The following is a 21,655-nucleotide window of genomic DNA, read 5'->3' as shown; positions in this document are numbered from 1 at the left end:
TTAGTACATATTCGGTTATTACACACACACACAAATACATTGAACCATTTAGACCCCTAAAGGGATTGCAAATATGATCTAAAGATTTCTGAATATTGGCATTACATATGCAAATCATATGTAAAACTCAAAGAAATCAACTGATGACTGATAGAACTGTCCAACTAGGCTTCACTTCAATTGAACATATCTATCAGAATGAATGTTGGTAAGATACTTTACACTGAAGGTGAAGATGTATTTTCATATTTTCAAAAATTCTCCAACATTGATTAATCTGAAATATGATCTGTAACATTGATTAATTGGAAGAGGGCTTTTAAACATCATTTTTGACAGATAATTTCAGTATAATTAAGCATACTGTTCACTTCCAAACTGATATCCTGGGAAATAATACCATTATGGAAATTGCACTATGTAATCCATGCAGCAACTGGCCTCTTCTCTTATCTAAATATAATTACTTCTCATTGGGATTAATTTATTGTGAGAAAAAAATCTTTAATCATTAAGGAATTCCAGTGTAATTAACTTTATGTGCTTTTCTTTCACTAGCAAAACTTAGAGATTCTAACTTTGAGAATTGTATGTCTTCTAACTTAATAGTCAGGAGGATTTTTTAATACTCATCTAGATAACCAAATGTCTTCCTTTAAAAAGCAGTGCTTGAAAATGTAAAATTCTAACACCTGTCAAATATATTTTTTCTTTTACTTAACATTTTATAAGATTAATGCTTCCTATTTGGGATATTAAAGGGTGGTATGTTTTACGTATCAGGAAATACTTTATTGACAACACATGGACCTGTTTATGCATTGTATGTATTAACATTATATTTTGATTTATGTATATATGGAAACTGAAAATGATTTCTGATTGTATTTATTGATTTACCTGCTCTGGTTTGTATTAATAATACATGGCTATTTTGTGTAAACTTCTTCCACATCTTCCATTAGTCAATTGTGGGATTGCTTTCTGATTTAGATGGATGAGGTGAAACCATAGTTTCATTTGTTTAACAGATCAACAATCAAAGTGAGCCTTTCATTATTAATTAACCTTGAAGTATCTTTTTATATTTAATTTCTAATCCATTACAAATTAATACCCTCTGTGTTAAAAAGAAATGATTTTTCTTTCTTCAATAATGTATTCAAAATGCAACCACATTCATGTCGTATCTTATTACTCATCAGACTTTTTAATAACTAGTGCAAAGTAATGAGTAAAATCATTAAAGTCTTTGGGTAACAATGCTTTCTTTAAATAACTAAAGCTTATTCCAGGGAGTTTTATAAAACATAGTTTTGTTTGGTTTCTCCTGCAATTATTAGTTAAGCATTTTTTTTATTACACATAAGTAGGCAATTTATGTGGTATTAAAAAAATACTCATATTGGACACAGACAATATAAAGATGTCCTGACAGACACAAACAGAAATATTGATTCATTATGGAAGCATATTTAAGAAGTTCATTCATAGTGAAATCATATGTAAATTTGTTAAGTTTAATGGTCTTCGAAGTTATTTTGATAATGTTAGCATTAATGTTTCCTGTTTTGCATTTTTACCATTTTTTCTTTAAACCTATAATTACTTTGTCAGAAATTATTATCAATATTTTGAATATTGATCTGTCATTATAAATAAGCACAGTTAAGAAAGCCAGAGAAGTTTTTATTCCTTAACTTTTCCTGTGATTGCTTTCCCTTTGCCATTTCCTTCTTTTTCTCTCATATTCCTATCAAGGAAATAAAGAGTCCTGTGTTTTAAACACGTTAATATCGTTATATCAACAACAGACAATGTTAACTTGACAGAGGTAAATAGAAATAATTTCTCTTAAATGCATTTGTGTCTTTGTGTTTTTGTGTTTTTTTTAGTCAATCTACTGGATTCAAAAACAATTCAAGGGGAGCTGGGATGGATCTCTTACCCATCACATGGGGTGAGTCTGATAAACTATTGAAAAGAAACATGATTCTGTCCATTGTCTTACAGAGAACAGAGGGATTACTGGTATGTTCTCTAAAATGACCTCCTCTACTTCTAGTGACATATTATGTTTATCAGTACATTCAGTGCATGCACTAAGAGAGCCAGATATTTGTGTCCAGTGGAATTATCGAAAATTTTGAAGTTTTATTTTTCCCTTCTGAATCAATTGCCATCAATTGCTTGATGACACTAATTAAGCCTTTAATTATTACTGGCATCATGTAGATGGTCTGAGTGTGATCATGTAACATTTTTTGTGATGTGAACAGAAGAGGTGAATTGAGAAGACATTTAAAATTTCAAGTAATGTAGAAAGTGTGTATTTGGAGACATGCAGAGTTGTATCATTAAGAGCAGCCTTGGTGACCATTCCAAGTAGGATATATTTGTCAACTGTATAAATCCTTAATTTTTTTGTTTATGTGTCTTTATTTCCTAATTTCTTCACATTGCCTTAATTTCTTCACTTAAAATGTCTGCAGTATGACAGCTTAAGACTGGGGAATTTTATTTAGAAAAAAATTGACTACCTTTAAATTTTAAACTCTTTATGTACCTTTAGTACTTTACCAAGCCAGACACAGATTACTAAAGTGTACAGTATTTTCGTGATCCAAATGTTTCTGATAAGACTCTGTGTGATAAGAATTTTTTTTTTTCTTTTCTTTTTTTTGTGGGGGGGGAGAGGATCATACACATTTGGGAAATTCTTGTTCTTACAAAATTGTGTACTAAGTGCCTAAACATACCTTGTTTCCAAGGATAGCCCGTGGAAAATACAAAATGCTATTTTGAAATACCTGTGATAGGAACAAATTTGTGTATTTCTTTTCCTTATACTCTCATCCTCTTTTCAAAGAGGTTATAATTATTTCCACTTAGTGCTGGTATTCAGTCTTTAGATTTTTGTGCCTAAACATACTGATTTTTACGGTACTACCAGCTTCTTCTTCACCAACGGATGTTTTACATCAGGGATACTTCATCTATCTGTCATCTTTGAATCTGCTTCTCTTCCTGGTACACCTTGACATTGACACAATGCCAAAACCTATCACATAATCAGGACTTGGTTAGTTGTTTTGGAGGGGAGAGTATGAAGTAAGCCAGGATTTGGTTTTCCCATAGGTGTTAAAGGAATCAAATGATTAGGATAAAAGCACATCCTGGGTAGTCATAAAGAGTGAATCAAAAGTCCAGATTGAGCTGGAAAACTCATTTAAAACTAATCATCCTAACGTTAAGTCTAATTTTAATTCTGATTTTAGAAATTTGCGTTTTTTTATTACTCTGTCAGATCATCTACTGTAGAAACTTGCTGCCTAAGGATATAGGAAAAGCAAAAATCACAGTGACATTTTACTAATAGTTATATATGCTTTAAAAAATCAACAAGAGGGGCGCCTGGGTGGCACAGCGGTTAAGCGTCTGCCTTCGGCTCAGGGCGTGATCCCGGCGTTATGGGATCGAGCCCCACATCAGGCTCTTCCGCTAGGAGCCTGCTTCTTCCTCTCCCACTCCCCCTGCTTGTGTTCCCCCTCTCGCTGGCTGTCTCTGTCTCTGTCAAATAAATAAATAAAATCTTTAAAAAAAAAAAAAAATCAACAAGAAATTAATTTGTATTTCAAAGCAACAGTCTATTTCATGATTTCCTTTGAAGAAGTTATAAGGAAAATATATTTCTACATATTAAGACATTTGGGGAGAATACTGTATAAATGAATTCACTTTACCACATTAATATTAGAGATTTTATGGTGAAACAAAGTTGGCTCTTCTGCTTCCAGAGATATGTTGGGGGTGGGTAGGAATGTTCTAGAACTCTACTACACACGGTGTGGTAGGTACATGCACCAACCAACAATATCAATCCCCCAGAGATTTTTTGATAGGCAGACTCTCAAGACCTGCCCCAGACTTTCTGAATCAGAAGCTGTAGCTTCACATGGTCCCCAGGGAATTGCTGAGCACATTAAATTTAAGAAACACTATGTAGGATAACTCACCTCTCTCGGCTTTTCCCATCTCTTGCCCAATTTCCTACCTCATTTTTGTCTACAAACTCTTATGGTTTTATCAGCAAACAGTTTTCAGTTCTCGTTTAGCTTATTGTTGCCTCAGAGAGTCAACCCCACGAGCTTGGGCTTCCTCTTCATTGCTTTCCTGGTGCATCTCCTTGCAGCTGTGTCTTTCCTCTTTCTGATGCATTAAGTAGCCTAAAACAGCTGTCCGAGTTTTCTGAGTTATCATTAAAACTTGCAGGGAGAAAACAAACATCTCCCCAACAGGTCATGATATTTATAATATCCCAAGACACGAAAGCAAAAAAAAAAAAAAAAAAAAGAGAGAGAGAGAGAGATATGAATTATTGTCCTGTACTGCAGTATGGTATGATTTTCCTTTAAATTGTATATTGTGTTAACCGTAATGTCCGTGACAAAATAAGTAGCATAATTTGGAAAATGTTCGATTAATATTCATTTCTTTCTGAGAAACTGATGAAATTCTTGAGTGAAAGGACTGCATGGTCAATTAAGTGTTGGGATTTAACATCCTCTCTTTTACAGTTGCTTATGCTTTTAGATTTAATTAATTATTTTTATTGCTTAATCATTGCCATTTTCAATATGACAAAAATAGATTACTTCTGTGTTTTAGTTTTAAAGGAAATAGTTAAAAATATAGTGATATCTTTGCTATAGCTTTTAGGTAAAAAATGACGTGTAATAGCTGGAAACAATTTTGAACTTGTTATTTTTTTAATTGATAAACTCTAATAAAAGCAGTGCATCTGTTTGTAGGTTAACTAAAATATGAATATAAACTTTGAAGAAAAAAACTGTAATAACAATGTCATAACATACTGAATAACTGAAAATCCTGCTTTTGTGTGTGTGTGAGAGAGAGAACATTTAACTGCTACTCTCTTAGCATATTTCAACTATTCAGTACAGTGTTATCAACTATACTCACTGTATTTTACATTCTATCCACAGAGTTTGTTCATCGTACAGTGAAAGTTTGTACTCTTTTACCTACTTCTTCCTATTTCTCCTACCTCCCAGTTCCTGACACTCATTTTTCTACTGTTTCTATGGGTTTGACTTTTTTTTTTTTAATTCCATGAAATACTGATATCATGCAATATTTATCTTTTTCTGTCTGGCTTATTTCACATAGCATAATGCCCTCAAGATCCATGCATGTTGTTGGAAATAGCAGGGAAAATCCTACTCTTTTAATTTAGGGCAATGGTTTTCAGTGTGATGGGGGAGGTGGGTAGGGAGGGAGGCAATTTTGAATTGACCCCATGGAAATATTTGAAAATGTCTGGAGATATTGTTAGTTGTCATAACTGGTAAGGCAGGACACTGCTGGCTTCTAGTGTGGAAGGTCAGGGGTGCTGCTACACATCTTGCAATGAACAGGGCATCCTCCCACAAAAAAGAATGATCAGGTCCAAAATGACAGTGCCCAGGTTGAGAAATCCTTACTTAGGGGATGAATAATGGTGCTCCGTCAGGGGCTGTGGTCACTAAAAATAAGCTGGGAGACTGCTGGCAACTTGTCTAAGTCTTAACCCTACTCCCACCCAAATTCCAAATCTTTTGCAGTATGAATTTTTAAAAAATGATTGTATACCAGAGCTATATAAAATTAATATATTTGGGGGAAAAGGCCCAAGGATGACTCATTCTTCCATGTATGTTCTTTACTATTTTTGTTCCCCTTTTCCCCCAGAGTTGTATTCATCCATAAAACCTTACAATTAACCTATGTAATTTTCTTGGGAGGAGTATTTCTATCTCTATTTTTAAATGGTGCTTCAAATCTTAGAGGAAACCTGGTAGGAAATTTTGGTACTATACCATTAGGCCTGGAAAAAATTCTCCAAATGAGTATCTGGGAGGAAATTTAATGAGACTTTGGTTTTCTCTAAATGAATTTTTTTTTTAAGATCTATTTATTTATTTAGATTTTTTTTTCTTAAAGATTTCCTTAGGCATTTACTGGTGCCTTACTTATGATAATGTATAATAATAATAAATGATATTTATTTATTTTAGGGAGAGAGAGAGAAAGGGCAAGTGTGAGTAGGGGGAGGGACAGAGGGTGAGAATCTTCAAGCAGACTCCTGGCTGTGTGTAGAGCCCAAGGCAGGGCTTGATCTCATGACCCATGAGGTCATGACCTGAGCTGAAACCAAGAGTCAGGTGCTTAACCAGTTGAGCCACCCAGGCACCCCTCTAAATGCTTTAAATGAAATTCTTGAAAATAGTACTCAAAGTTTGCAAACTGAAATTATCGGGCATTATGAACACAATTTATTTTTTAATAAGAGTTTTATTTGTCATGGATAATTTTTGGCACTAAGTTCATTCACTTTCATAAAGCAGACATAGCAATGATGTTCACTGTCCTTATGAACTGTGAATTATAATGTTTGCATCTTGGGCATAATTATATTCAGAAATTTTAGTGATCAGTACTTTAGTCTTTGATTTAGAGGACAGTCAACATATGTAAAAACCCATTTGTATTTTTTATTACAACTTTGAAGAGTCTTTTGCTTAAATATGACTAGTATTTAAATTTATTGATTGACTGGTTGGTTGATTGATTGATAATGCCAATCTACCACGTAAGCTTTCTTAGTATATGTATCATTATAGAAGAGGGATCAGAGGTAGATAGAGTTGTATAATTAAGATAGTAGTGATATGCTGACCAAATGGTACAAAGGAATCATGAGTCTCAATTCACTTAATTACAGAAGCTCAGATAAGGAGAAGAGCATGAGGAAAGGGTTGGGGAACGTGTTGTGCTACTAATGAATCATTGAACACTACATCAAAAACTAAGGATGTACTATACAATGGCTAACTGAACATAATAAAAATAAATTTTTTTAAAAAAGGAGAGAGCTGGGGAAGTATAGAGAAAGCACAGCCTGAAATGAGTGATTCATGTAGATTAGCGGATGATAGAAAGAAGTCTCAAAATTAGTAATTGTGGAGATTTTTTTAAATTTTCTACCGTCCTCTTTTTTTAAAGGTCTTTAGAATTTTTTTTTTCCTTAAAGATTTCCTTAGACATTTATTGGTGCCTTACTTATGATAATGTACTTAAACAAACTAAAAGCAAACAAAACAAAAACAAAAGGCTGTTTTGGAAAAGAGGCCCTGTTTTTGCCCATCCAACATCTGTTTCCTGGCTTTTTCTTGAGAATGGCGCACCTATATTGTTTAAGTTTTCACCTTCTGATGTGTTCCTGGAAAATGGCCCTTCTGTGACTCTGTGGGGCCAGTGTTGACTGTCTGAGAGCTAATCGTGATCATAGTCATTTTGCCAGGGATTGGTTTAGGCGAGAATAAGTGAGGCCAATGACGCTGGAGCAGAATTCCAGTGACTTCTGGGAAATTTTTCCCCTAATGAAAAGACATGGGGAGAGGCTAAGTACTTTATGCCTCCAGGGCTCGCCCTGTGAGGGCCCAGTGTCCTTGTCGGGAGCAGCTGCACTCCCTTCATGACCAGAAAAGTAGAACCCAGTGAATTAGAGAAATTAGCCTGGAGCCCTGACATGGCAGAACCACTGAGTTATGTAAAAGAATTTTCCTTGTTTAGATCACTCTTCTTAGTATTGCTCATACTTTCAAACCAAAGGAATTCTGAAAGAATACAATGTATAATTTCTTAATCAAATATCTTAACTTCTAAATGGAAGCCACAGCAATGCATAATTGTATTTATGTTATTTTGCAAATTGTATTATGTTATTTGTATTTCTCCAAATTATCTCTTTTAGTGCTTTAGTATGATGTCAAAGGTCATATGCAGAGTAGTAAAATAAAATACGCACATATTTAGGATCGGACACCTGCGTTTGAAAACTGGCGTTGCCATTTATTGCTGTATGATCTGATGTAGGCCGATTAACCTTCATTAACATTTGTCTTCACTTTTAAAAAAGGAATAATAATAATTTCTATATCATAGCACTTTGGAGTAAATGATATTTGAGCAAATAAGATATTTCTATGTACCTATCTATGACAAAATATATGTGATAATGCATGTGAAAGAGCTATACAAATATCATTTCTTATTCTTAAATAAATTTGAGGATTTCCCCTTCAAATCTTAACTCTCAGACTATATGTGATATCTTGGATTTGGATTTAGGGGAAGGAAAACTGGATAGTACTGCCTGACATTTCTTCTTAGTTAAGAGCCCCAGACATAGCCTTTGACATCACATAGTTGTTATGCCATTGAATCTTGCAGACTAAAGTGTGCATATAGTCTTGGCATTGTATTTTGAATTGAAAGAGTCAAAATGTGCATGAATGTCAAAAATTGGGTATCCACTTTAATTTATTTCAAACTTTTAAGTGATGAGTATTTCCTCAAAATTTTAATATTTCTCCTTCAGGGACACCTTCTGACTCTTTCACATGCCACTCTTCTGCCACCCCTTCCCCCCGCCCCCGTACCCACCCACACACCCCCAGTCTAGCACAACACTGTTAAGCTCATCTTCCTTGTTCTTTGTTGTGCCTCCAAAGCTTGTAATTCTAATTAATGCAATTATTTCACTGATAGTTATTTCATCCAGGAAGCTGAAAACTGTGAAGCCAATTTCCATCATGAAACTCCCCCTTTTATTCTCCACATTTTGAGTCCTGGGTTAGTTGTCCATAAATTAAAATTGCCTGAATGAATGAAAAATAAAAGCTTCCCAAAACAAAGAAAGATAACTAAGTTAACATTATGTATTTTTTGAAAAAAATTTGATTATTTCCAATCTGTTATTTCAAATGGGGTCTATTAATGCTTCCACTCTCTTTTTAATGGCATAAATGTAAGTGAAATTATAATATATACACATACCATATGTACTATAAGTATATAATATATAGCTATGTTTATACTGCATATGATATTATGCTTTTTTTTTGTACTAGCAGGGCTATTTAGTTAAATATATTTAGGAAATACTATCATCCCATGCATGAATTGGAAGTCAACTGAAAAGAAAACTAGCTAGGGACACCTTGGTGGCTCAGTCCATTAAGTGTCTGACTCTTGATTTCTGCTCAGGTCATGATCTCAGGGTCCTGAGATCAAGTCCTGCATGGGGGACCCGATCAGGTAGAGTCTGCTTGTCCCTCTCCCTCCCCCCGCTTACTTGCTCTCTCTCTCTCAAATAAATAATAAATAAATAAATAAAATCTTAAAAAAGAAACTAAAGACAGTTCTATATTGAAATTTATCTTGGTGGTTTTTACAGGTAAAAAGCCAGAATCCTGCAAATAAATTCCATTTAATTAAAAGTAGATATGTTTAGAATTGAATGAATGGTAGAAAGGAGTGGGATAATAAAATTACTCCCTAAAACAAGTCATTGCTTTCCTATTAGCCAGTTTACTGTAATTCGCCTTCATTGTTGGAATTACTGCTGTTTTTGAAGTCTGGATTCTAAGTCTTACCTACTAGATCTCTAGCTTTCACTTTGTGAATGGTATCTGAAAGGCAGGAAGAATATTTTGACAACTAGGTGTCAACAGTAACCACCTGGGATTCTGCCTTTATGAATCACAGTCTAAATTCTGTTTCGTATGCTGAGTAGTCGATCCAGGAAAACCAAATTTTTGACACATGTGATATGTGATTCTGGGTCATTTGAAATTTTTCTGCCTTGAATGAACAATGCTACATATTTTAAATATGTCACTTTCACCTATCGTGCTGACCTTTCAAGTAAGGATGTCTGATCAAATTAGAAAAACATGGCAAAGTTTTACAGTTTTTTTCTTTCTCACCTTTCCTTGAAACAAAATGCACCAAAATAGAAGGGAAAATGGGGATAAGTTGTAGAAATCAGCAAAAACAGAATTTATTCCTGCAATGTTTAATTTATAAAAATTGAAATGTTACCTTGTATTTGTTTTAACAGAATTTTTATCAGTGCTTTAAGAAAATAGAAACCATTCTTCCATTGCTAATGTTGTATATTTCTATGTTCATGCAAATTATGTTCCTATGTTCACTCAATTCATTACACATTAAATTTGTTGAAACATGCAAAATATTATATTGCAGCCTGAATATCAATTTTTTTATTGCTAAGAAATATCCAGTTTCTTTAATATTTTCAAGAGTATACTTAAACACTATGTTTTCAAGCTTCCAAGTTTTCCTTTGAATACAAGATATAAAAATGACATATGTACCTCAGTGGGAAAGAGTTTCAATTCTGTTATTCTATTAAGTATAAGTCAAGAATTTTGATAGAAATTTATAAAAAATAATAATTTGCCCAAAGTTTTGGTTATTTATTTTTCTTTACTTTCTCTCTTTTTTTTTAATTTCATGTCTTAATGGTTTTGATCCTTAGATTTGTATTGTTGTGGTTAATTTTTTTGAAAGATTAAAAAAAAAGAAATTAAATTTGCCCTGCAAAAAAAAATACAGTGTGAAACACTTTTTAAATAAGTCCCACATTCCAAATGATAGCCTTTGGACCTAAAAACATTTAAAGGTTATACTATTTACAATACAAACCACTTTAGTACTTCTGAAACCTTAATCACCCATTGATTACCATAATTTTTTTCTGCTAATGATGCTCACTTTAATGAATAAAACCATACCGATTTCTTGGGGTTGCTAAAATCATTCATCCTCTTTCCATGAGACATAATGAAAAGAAACATCAAGGGGGCTAGTGTATTGGGTTTTCTGAGTAGTCTACCTTTACAAGTAATTTTTATTCATTCTGATATATATTTGTATGCAAATAAATATATAATATAATAATTATAAATATATCATATAGATTGAAATCCTTAGCTTAAATATGTAAATGGTAGTTATTAGAAATGGAAAATCCTGGGTCCAGACCAAGACCTACTTCATTAGAAATCCTGAGGGGTGGGACCCAGCAATCTGCTTTTTCATAGACCGTCTATGTGATTGTGATGCTGCTCAAGTTTGGAAATCATTGTACTAGAATATCATTATCTGCTGTAATGAGGCCGGCTTTACTTATCAAGATATTCAGTTGCTGCTTGATGCTGTGCTGTAGTTCATTCCAAACTCTGAATTAACACAGCACAGTTCATGATTCATGATTAATATAGCTCTGGATGTTTTTCATTTAAGATTTTATAATAAACATACAACAAGTGAATACAGGTAGTTGACCAGCAACTCGGAGAATTTATCCTTTGCAATATGCAGTCAAGATTCATTTTAGAATCATCACATTTCTCTCATGTAATCTGGGAATTTAGTTTGAACTGTATGTATACAGTGTTTATACATCTGGCGTTGATTGGTCACCGTAAAAGAGATGACATTAAAACCTAAAGAGTAGAAAAGTCATGAATTAAGTGATAGGAAAATTACAAGAAGGAATATGAAAATCCCCCATCAAAGAGTTACTAGAATTTAAGGTTGTCTAGGGAACGATTATGGTATGTTCCTAGAAAGTGACAGGGATCAGCTTATGATGGATTTTATGTGCCACACTAAAGATATTGTACAACATTCCAAGGCAACATTTTAATCAGGTAATTATGGGGGATGTTTTAATTGAAGAACAGGAGTCAGAAAAAAAACAGAAAAGCACTGTGAAAGTTCCCATAGTAGGTTGTATGGGAACCTAGGATCTGCTTCCATCCCTTTGATTATACAGCTTAGTGATTTGGCATAAGGTTGAATTTTTACTATTTTGCTAACATTCCAAGAAAGGATATTCTAAAAAAATAAATCTTTTTCTTATTACTGAGTTATTTTTTTAATAAGGGCATAAAACAAAGAGAAGCCAAATTTGGAGAACTGAGTAAGTTGTAAGACCATTAGAGGACTCAGTAGAAATGAAGAATTATCTAGTAAACTAAGGAAGACAAAGGAAAAGATAAAAAAGGGGCATAAAATGCTCTAACAGTAAGACTAATTACATTTCCCTTCCCTGTGATAGTATCACTCAATGTTTTTTTGGACCTGAGGTTAAAGATAAGCTAAACTTCAGAAAAATGTAAAATGGTGACCTCTCTTCTCAACATGAAGTAACAAAACTATGGATCCAGTAATTAGAAGATTCAGCCGTGCAGAAAGAGAGGACTGATGCAATGTGGTGGTTTCAAAGAACTTTAACTCCCAATCTACACTTAGATATTTATTCCATGCCATGGAATCCCAAGACAGCTGGTAGTCATAAACTTTATGAATTTAGTCAAAAGTCTCCAATGGAGATTAAAGCTTCTGAGTGATAAGAATCAGTTTTGTAATCTCTGCTTGCTCAGAAATTCCCTAGATCCATTTGTCATCTGTATTCATAATGTTGAATGTAAGTGATGGGTGGCCATTTTTTTTTTAAAGATTTTATCTATTTATTTGAGAGAGAGAGAGCATGGAGTAGGATGGTCAGAGGGAGAAGCAGACTCCCTGCTGATCAGGGAGCACTATGTGGGACTTGATCCCAGGACTCCAGGATCATAACCTAAGCTGAAGGCAGTCACTTAACCAACTGAGCCACCCAGGTGTTCCGGGTGGCCATTTTTTAATGTAGAATTAATGATATAATTTTGACTTCAATTTCCCTGTTCTCAGGAGTGTTGGAAAGACACTACACAGCAATGTAATCATAAGCCACAAGAAAGAACTCCATAGAATTGTGTGAAAATGTTTATTGACAGAGCTGCTTCACTTCTTTTTAAGATTTATTTATTTATTTATTTATTTATTTATTTATTTATTTGAGAGAGAGAGAGCACGAGTAGGAGGGGCAGAGGAAGAGGGAGAGAGAATCTCAAGCAGACTCTGCACTGAGCACGGAGACCCTTATGGGACTTAATCACAGGACCCTGAGATCATGACCTGAGCTGAAACCAAGAGTCAGATGCTTAACTGACTGTGCCACCAGGCACCCCAAGCTGCTTCACTTTTTATTAAGGGTAGCAAAATTTTATCTTATTTGGAGCAGTAGAGTATATTCAAAGGGATAATAAATTTTAGAGATAGCAGTGACTTTAGAAGTCATCTAGTACAATTCCCTAATTAATGTTGACAAGCAGCTGAACCTTTGGGAGTGTTAGTGAGTTGACCAAGGTCATATTATTGCTTTCTGGGTCCAAGTTCATGCTCTTTTCATTATCCCCCTCTGTCTTGGTCTGGACAATACCAAAGAAGGTTTTTGAGATTGCATGGTTTAATACTTAGCAGATTAATGCACCATCGAATTTCAGAACTATTTTGTCTGAGTGTCCTGTCTCACAGCGCACCCTAAATAATGACCACATCTTGGGATACAGAGTCAATATAAGCTACTTTTCTCAGCAGCTGAAAAATGCTGATCTGTCATAAGCACAAGAGGAAAGTTGGGTTGTATAGGATTATTATTAGCTCTCTATTCTTGTATACATATTGTCTCCCCCCACCCCCACTCTGCTACTGTATCACAGCTGGATTTATGATCCAGGGACTGAACTGTCACTGATGACTAAGGATTCTTAACTCATTCTCTGACAACTCTAGTTGGTTTTAGCTTAGGTTCAAACATAAATCTGAATTTACTTGCATTAAAATGGTATTTTTAAATGTTAGCTTATAACCAAATCAAATCTCATTTAATTTCAGTTTTCATATGAACTAATGGATATTTTGAGCTCTTTTTAAAAATTAGTACATTATTTTAATGTGACTGGTCTTAAAACAAGCATAGATGCATTATCTTCTAGCCAGTAAATCCTCTTCCAGATTTAAAATGTTTCTAAATTGCTAGCTTATTTTTTTGCATTCTGCACTGCTACAATAGGAATTCTTTTGTTGGATCTTTTTTACAGAAATATATGGTGCTCTCATGTAGTTTTCCAAATAATTTGATGAGTAAAATTAGATAAACAAGTTAGTTCAGGGGCGCCTGGGTGGCTCAGTCGTTAAGCGTCTGCCTTTGGCTCAGGGCATGAATCCCGGCATTCTGGGATCGAGCCCCACATCAGGCTCCTGCACTGGGAGCCAGCTTCTTCCTCTCCCACCCCCCCTGCTTGTGTTCCTTCTCTCACTGGCTGTCTCTGTGTCTGCCAAATAAATAAATAAATAAATAAATAAATAAATAAATAAATAAACTAAAAAAAAACAAGTTAGTTCAACAACACATTTTGGACACTAAAATATAAAAACACAGGAGTTACATAATCCAAGAAATATTTTGTGGTGAAATTTATCGTAGTGATCATCTCTTCTAAAATAACTACTCTTTCTTTTCTGAAATAAATGATCCTAATTCAAAGAAAGTCCCAGTAGTGGTAAATATTTTGGGGGAAGACTAAGGGTGATAGCATCATTTCATTTCATTTCATTTCATTTCATTTCATTTCATTTCATTTCATTTCATTTCATTTCATTTCTTAAAGATTTATTTCTTTTAGAGAGAAAGAGAGAGACAGCATGTGTGTGTGTGCACATGTGCATGCATGGGGAAAGGGGCCGAGGGAGAGAATCTTCAAATAGATGCCCCGCTGATCGGGTGACTGAGCTACCCAGGTGCCCCAAGCATTATTTTAGAAAGAAAAGCATATGGGGTGTTATTACTTTCCAGAATCTATTGAATTCTCAATAGTTTATGCAGTATAAAAGGGGTTTGTAAAATCTTTAGTATATTGACATTCATTCATCATGTTGTGTAATAACTGCTTGAGCTCCTACTACATGCTAGGCACTGTCATATGGAGTGGGGATGCAAACATTACCCATAGCTAATATTTCTACCATGTGCTATATTCTATTCGCCTGCTTTCCGCATATCAACTCATTTAATTCTTACAACAATTGTACAAAATTTACTCTCATTTAGAAGAAAAAAGTAGAACCAAAGCATTTAAATAACTCAAACAGGATCATACACCCAATAATTTTGTCAGGAATGAAAATCGGTTAGTCAGACTCCCTACACTGCATATATCACCCCTACTCTAGACTGCTTCTTTTAAGAGAAGTGGGGAATGTATTTCTGGGTGAGGCATAAAGTTTGGTGGAAGACACCAGGCCATGAACCATCAACTACAATATGATGAAAATCACCAATTGAGATACATAGGACATACAACATCACATTGAATGTGTCATCAGCTCTGCTTGACATGAGTCAGGAAAAATGATTGCAAGAGGTTGTTAAGCTTTAAGGGTGAGTCGGAAGTTCTGAGGGAAATGTGACTGGGCGTCACATACACAAAGCGCAGACTGTAAAACAGCATTGTATGTTGAGCAAAAACACAGCCCATGCCATCGGAAAGTAGGGGACAGAAGGAATAAAGTGATAATTTGTGAAGGAAAAAAAAGAAAGTTAGAATTTTCGACTGGATCATGAAGAGCCTCATGCACCACGCCAAGGTTTGGATTCTCTTATAGAAAATTGTTAAGCAGCCTAGGAATTCGGAAGTTTACTCTGTGCACTTAGACTGGAGGTGCAAAGAAGAGTTGGTTTCTAAGGTCATCTGAGGAAGATACCTGACAAGGCACAGAAGGGAGGTCATGGATACTGCGTCATTTATGATATCTGTTCTATAAGAAATGATGTCAGCTGGTTATGGGTAGAAAGGAGATGGAGGATTCCAAGATAATTTCTGATATTATGGTGATTAATGATGACTTATGTGTATCTTAGTTTCTCCTAGATAAAAGTTTCTTAGACTCTCAAGTGCCTCTCCATCAACTGTAGGATACCACCCCTATAGTTAGAGATTGCATTGCTAATGGTGCTGGCCCAAGGACCACCCTTTGAGAATCAGTGTCCTGGATCAGTATTAAGGGATTTGAATAGTTTGGTTTTATGAAGTTTAAAGGGTAGAAATTAGGGGCGTCTGGGTGGTTCAGTCGTTAAGCATCTGCCTTTGGCTCAGGGCATGATCCTGGAGTCCTGGGATCGAGCCCTGCATTGGGCTCCTCCTCTGGGAGCCTGCTTCTTCCTCTCCCATCGCCCTGCTTGTGTTCCCTCTCTCACTGGCTGTCTTTCTTCTCTCTGTCAAATAAATAAATTAAAAAAAAAATAAAGGGTAGAAATTAAATTAATTTAAAAGGAGGTATGTGATCTGTTCTCATGGTGTAGATGGTTAATTAAGATTGAAAATAATTTTAAACACTTTGTTACTAGCATATATATGCTGATATAAACATATATATTTGTATTCATGTATATATCTGCACACACATACATATTTGTATTTATAGCACATATAACATACCCAGTGGTATCTTATGTGCTATTCTAATGTTTGAAATTCTGTATCATTGCTCCAATATTTCCTGAATTACAGAGAAATATAGAAGCTATGAAGACTAAATTTTCAAATAGATGGCCATAGGCAGTTGCAGAAGGTCATATAATGTACTTTTAAAGTTTTGGCAGATCCAATATGGGTATTTTGGCAGTAGAAGGTATTCAGAAGCAGAAAGTAAAGATTTTAATCGAATATTAATTTTTTATAATATAGTATTTACAATACAAAACAGGTAATTTCTGAAAAACTGTTGTAAAATGGACTCATGATATGTGATAGACAAGAATAGATAATGGGAAAATAAAAGATGAAATTTTAAAGAGAATTTTGAACAATTGACAACCCTAGGAAATGTCCACCGGATAGCTTTTCTTTTAGTATGCAATTTCCCTTTGAAAAACATCTCCTTTAACATTTGATTAAATGTAACATTTGTAGAATTTATTATTCTCAACAGAGACACAGGTAGGTATGTACAGCAATATTTAAACAGAAGAATAATAGTGGCTAACTAGTTATAGAAGCAGGGAGTCATTCCATAGGAAATGAATATAAACAAAAAGAACATGAAGTATCTCAAGGCTCTTATAAACAAATGAACTAATTGTTATGGCCTTGGGCCTACTTTTTTCTTTTCTTTTTGAATCTCATGAGTATTTTCATTCATTTTATCCAAAAGCTTTAGAATACAATAAATGGATGTTTTTATATTTTTAATTATAAAATTTTAATTCAAAAGTGTAATGAAATTAATGTTAATTTTGTATGTTCCTTGGAGGGCATACTCAGTAAATATAATAGGTCTGAATTGTCAGCTTGGAAGATTAGGGTGTACATCTCTCATGAAATACCATGACCAGTATGTACCAAAGAAAGATTTTTTTTTTAATATAAGGGGCAATGGTTTCTTTAAATTTTACATAACTGTGTTTTTATTCTTATAATCAATTGGGATTTAGTATACTGATTCAAACCACTGATGCATCAAATCTTTGAATAACTTCACCCAGCAGAGGTTCATTTTATGCCTTTTCAAAAAGGAGCATAGACCTAGCACAATGCTAAGTAAAGATCATATTCAAAAATGTAATTGACTGAACAGTTAACCATCTGTAACATGTTTAACAATAGGATGGGGAAATCCCTTTGACCTTTTAGTGAATTAGCAGATGTCTTAATATGAAAGAATTTCTAAATGTTATTTAGAGAGTATTTCATAAAACATAACTAACTTGAAAACGAAAAAGCTTTGCTTACAAAAAGAGCCATAATTTTATATTTAGCAAAATATTTAAATGCTGAATTCCCAGAGGATATCTATATAATTTAGAGGAGAAAAATATCATTGCCTATAATGAGATCAGATCCTCTTTGCTTTTTCTAGTAATACTCTTCGTCTTTCTTTTGGAGTATGTAATGTAGCCTCTCTATGAGGAAGACCAAAGTTAAATAAAAAGCTGTCATTTTAATTAATACAATGCAAGCTGCACTACTAAGTGGCTTCAGAAGATCTGTTTTCATTTGATTCTAGGTAATTGAGAATCAGCCATTGAATATGCATAAGCACCTCTTCCTATAGACATTTTAGAGTCAAAAGAGAGTCAGAAACATTCCCTGCTCCCAAGGAATTTCGATATAGTCATGTGTTTGTCTCCTCGTACATCCAACTTTCAGAGACAAAGGTGGTCTGCAGTAGTTGGATATTTAATTCTGGCTGTTGATTATTTATTTCATGCTCATGTATGTTGCTGGTTTTTAAAAGTTTATTTTGGGGGAATAATTTTAGACTTATAGAAAAGTGGCAAAGAGAATACAGAGAATTCCCATATACTCTCCCTAGTTGCCCCTAATCTTATATAACCATGGTATATTTATCAAAACTAAGGCATTCACACTGGTGTATTACTATTAACTAAACTACAATCTTTATTCAGATTTCACTCATTTTTCCACTAATGTACTTCTGTTCCAGGAAGAAGGAAATTTTTCCCCATCAATTTCTATTCAGTAATACATTTTACCACATACATGTTTAGTTGTCATCATTTTAACTTAAAATTAATAGACTTTTTCTTAAAGCAGTTTTAGGTTCATATAAAAGTTGAACCGAGAGTACAGAGTATACATCTACTCTATACAGAGTTCACATACACTCTCCCCCTCCCCATGTTCCTCTATAATGAACATCTTGCATTGCTGTAGTATGTTGGTTAAAAACAATGAACCAATATTGAAACATGATTTTAACTAAAGACCCTAGTTTACATTAGAATGCACTCTTTGTACTGTCCATTTCTCTAGGTTTTGCCAAATGCATAACATATGTATCGACCATTTAAGTATCCTACAGAACAGTGTCACTGCCCTAAAAATCCCCTTTGCTCCACCTATTCATCCCTTTCCCCTTCTTGGGGCAACACCCATCTTTTTACTGTCTCTATAGTTCTGCCTTTCCCAGAAAGTCATATAGTTGGAATCATATTGTATCTATGTTTTTCAGACTGGTTTCATTCACTTAGCAATATGCATTTAAGATTCCTCCATGTATGACACTGTTTTGTATTTACTTTGACTATCTACATACACTTCTAGTTTTACACATGCCTTTTTGCATTCTGAGTTTACCAAACAAGTCTTTGTCCATGTTCTATTTCCGTTTTGAACTTATTGAGGACTGCTTCTTTTTTGAATCTGGTTTTCTTTCATAATTTTTGGTCTGAAGTTACAAGCCTTTGAATGCAGTTTACTCAGGAAATAATATGAACATATGAAGACATTCATTTCTTTGCAATTTATCACTTGTATGATAACATGATTAATTCATCTACATTTTTGTTACTTTTACAATACCATTCAATTACGTATTTTTAGTTAGTCTCATCTTCCAAACACTTTGTAATGATGATGAATTGTGATTATTTATACTTCTTAATTTCCAAAGCTAGTGATTAGACAGTGAGTATTTAATTAAAAGTGAGAAAAAAAAGTCAGAATGGGAACAGTCTACCAATTGAAATACAATAGTTGGTTGGCTGATTTTGGTTGTATATTTTAAAACAAGTTAGGGAATAACAATTATATCATTTTTATACTACCAGTATCAAGTATTTGATAATGCTACAGGATTTGATAGAGCTTCTCACAAGATAAACATAAAATTAAATCTACCTTCATTTAAACAGGTTTCTTTTACTTCACTAAAGAAAAAAAAGATTATTTTAAAGAACTTTGTTTTCCTGATGATTTATTTGAGAAAGAGAGAAGGAGGGATGGGAGAAGATTTGGAAATGGATATTTCTTGCCTAAAATCACTGTTCACAAATTTTTGCTCCAAATGAATTTCTTCACTTTCTTTAAGTCAAATGTGTTAGAAATATTTTATTTTAGTTGATTGTGTGTATACACACATATAGGTGGACACAGACACAGAGACACATAAAACATCTTTTTCTTACATAGAGAAATTCTTCAGGTAAACGTATAAAAAGTGGTTTTATAAGTAATAATTATAATGCCCATTATATAAACATTCTTAATAAAACCATTCTCTTATTTGGACATAGTCACTTTCAGATGGATGTGTTCTGTAATTTAAACCAATTCTCATCCAAATTACTTAAAATAATGTAGAATGATCTTTATTATATAGATGCTTGGAAGATCTTACGACTTTTTCTTCATCAATTTGTCTAAATGCATAATATTCAAAACCTTGCATCCTCCTCACTGAATAAATTGATTTAAATACCTCTGATTTGAAAAGTCTACTCTTCCTTCTATATTGTATCTCAGATAATGCATTAAATATCTACTTAGTCACTTGATATAAAGACCTTTGAATCAATTCTGATTTGTTGTTTCTGTTTTTCATGTTCAAATGTTCACAATTCCCTAGGATTCTTTCTTAAATATGTGTAGAATCAATTTCTTTTTCTCTATCTTAACTGTTGCTGGATTTCAGTCCAGCCACCATAACTGAAGAAGACACCTGTGTGTAAAAGGAACTTTCACTTAAATAATAGGTAAGTACAATTAAATAAATCATTGAATGAAGAAAAATTGACATCAAAATAATAAAACAGAAGAGAGTGTTAAAAATAAAACAGATGCTAATTCTGAAAATTAAATACTTATTTCTACTGAACCTGACCTTATGATTGATTCTCACCCATGAGGGCCTTTTCCCAAGAAATATAACATGGGGCAGAAAAGGATGCTGGTATAAAGAAACTACTGACTAATAGTTAAAATAGTGAAATGACTCACATGTTAGCAAAGAATCAGCTTAATAAAACTCAATCAGCTCATTTGACAACACCATGCTGTAGTTGGTGTAAAAAAAAAAAAAAAAAAAAGAGGAAACCAAAATAGAAAAGTCTTTATGTTTTAGCTTAGCAAATTTAAAGAAAAATAAGGAATGGAGCATGAGGTAAGAGAGTTCAATACACATGAAAAAGAAAAAGCCATTTGGGAGAAATGATAAACTATGTACCTGAAGTGCACTAATAATTTGGGGAGAGAATAAATGACCTTGTCTATTGAGAAATTATGCAGATATCAACTAATACCACATTTACACACACACGTGCATGTGTGTTTATTAATTATTGGAAAGCTAAAATATTTTAAAATGAAAACATGGTCATATAATACAGTCAATTGAAAGAATCAATAAACAATAAAGAATAAGAGTATATTCAACTATATTTGTTTTTACAGTGTCTAAGAAAGATGAGGATTAGTAACTGTGGATGTACTATTTTACAGAAAAGACTCTCTCTCCCCCTCTCTTTCTCTCTGCCTTTTTCTTTTAACTGCATTTGAAAATGTTATTGATGAGCAGAGAACAGGAAGTGCTAAGTAAATTTTATTTAAGAGCACATTGAAAGAACTTATGAATAAATTAAAGTGATATGACAATATCAGAAGTTACACAAAATGTTTCCATCTTTCATGGAACAGAAGCCCAAATTGAATTTAAATTTAGTTTTCTCTAGGTTTCTTATTTTGAAAGGTTGAAAAATGGTCAGAAAAATTAGTGCTTTTTAAATTGGGGACAACGCGTGTTCTAAAAAAAAATACGTGTCACTTTTAAGACAGTAAAACAAAGATTCTCTTTGAACATTATTGAGGATTAATTTAATCTGATCTTAGTTTTGCAACCAACCCATCTCAGGAAAGGTCTGTCATTTCCCTTATAGAAATGGTTGGTAGGTGCATGTGAGTTATTTTCAACTCACATCACTTGCACTTCTTTCTGGAAAGGAAGAGAAGAAATCACTATTTTCTCACAGAAACTGCCTAAATTAGGTATTCACAAATAAAAAATAGAGTTTGATTTAAGTCACAATATATTGTGAAAT

General features: G+C 33.6%; 1 protein-coding gene across 2 annotated transcripts in view; it reads left to right on the top strand.

Moving 5' to 3' along the window:
* The window catches only part of EPHA3 (EPH receptor A3), a 349,268-nt gene that overhangs the window by 17,161 nt on the left and 310,452 nt on the right, over positions 1-21,655 (top strand). For both annotated transcript variants that reach the window (XM_045785404.2, XM_087861715.1), the window contains exon 2: positions 1,896-1,960. In XM_045785404.2, the coding sequence (XP_045641360.1) occupies positions 1,896-1,960 (65 nt within the window). The remainder of the gene's footprint in view (positions 1-1,895; positions 1,961-21,655) is intronic.

This window comes from Ursus americanus, chromosome 4, assembly GCF_024610735.1.
Source record: "Ursus americanus isolate L20-20 chromosome 4, mUrsAme1.1.p, whole genome shotgun sequence".
NCBI lineage: Eukaryota > Metazoa > Chordata > Mammalia > Carnivora > Ursidae > Ursus > Ursus americanus.
The sequence above is the reverse complement of the archived record's forward strand: the minus strand, read 5'-3'. Positions and strand labels throughout refer to the sequence as shown.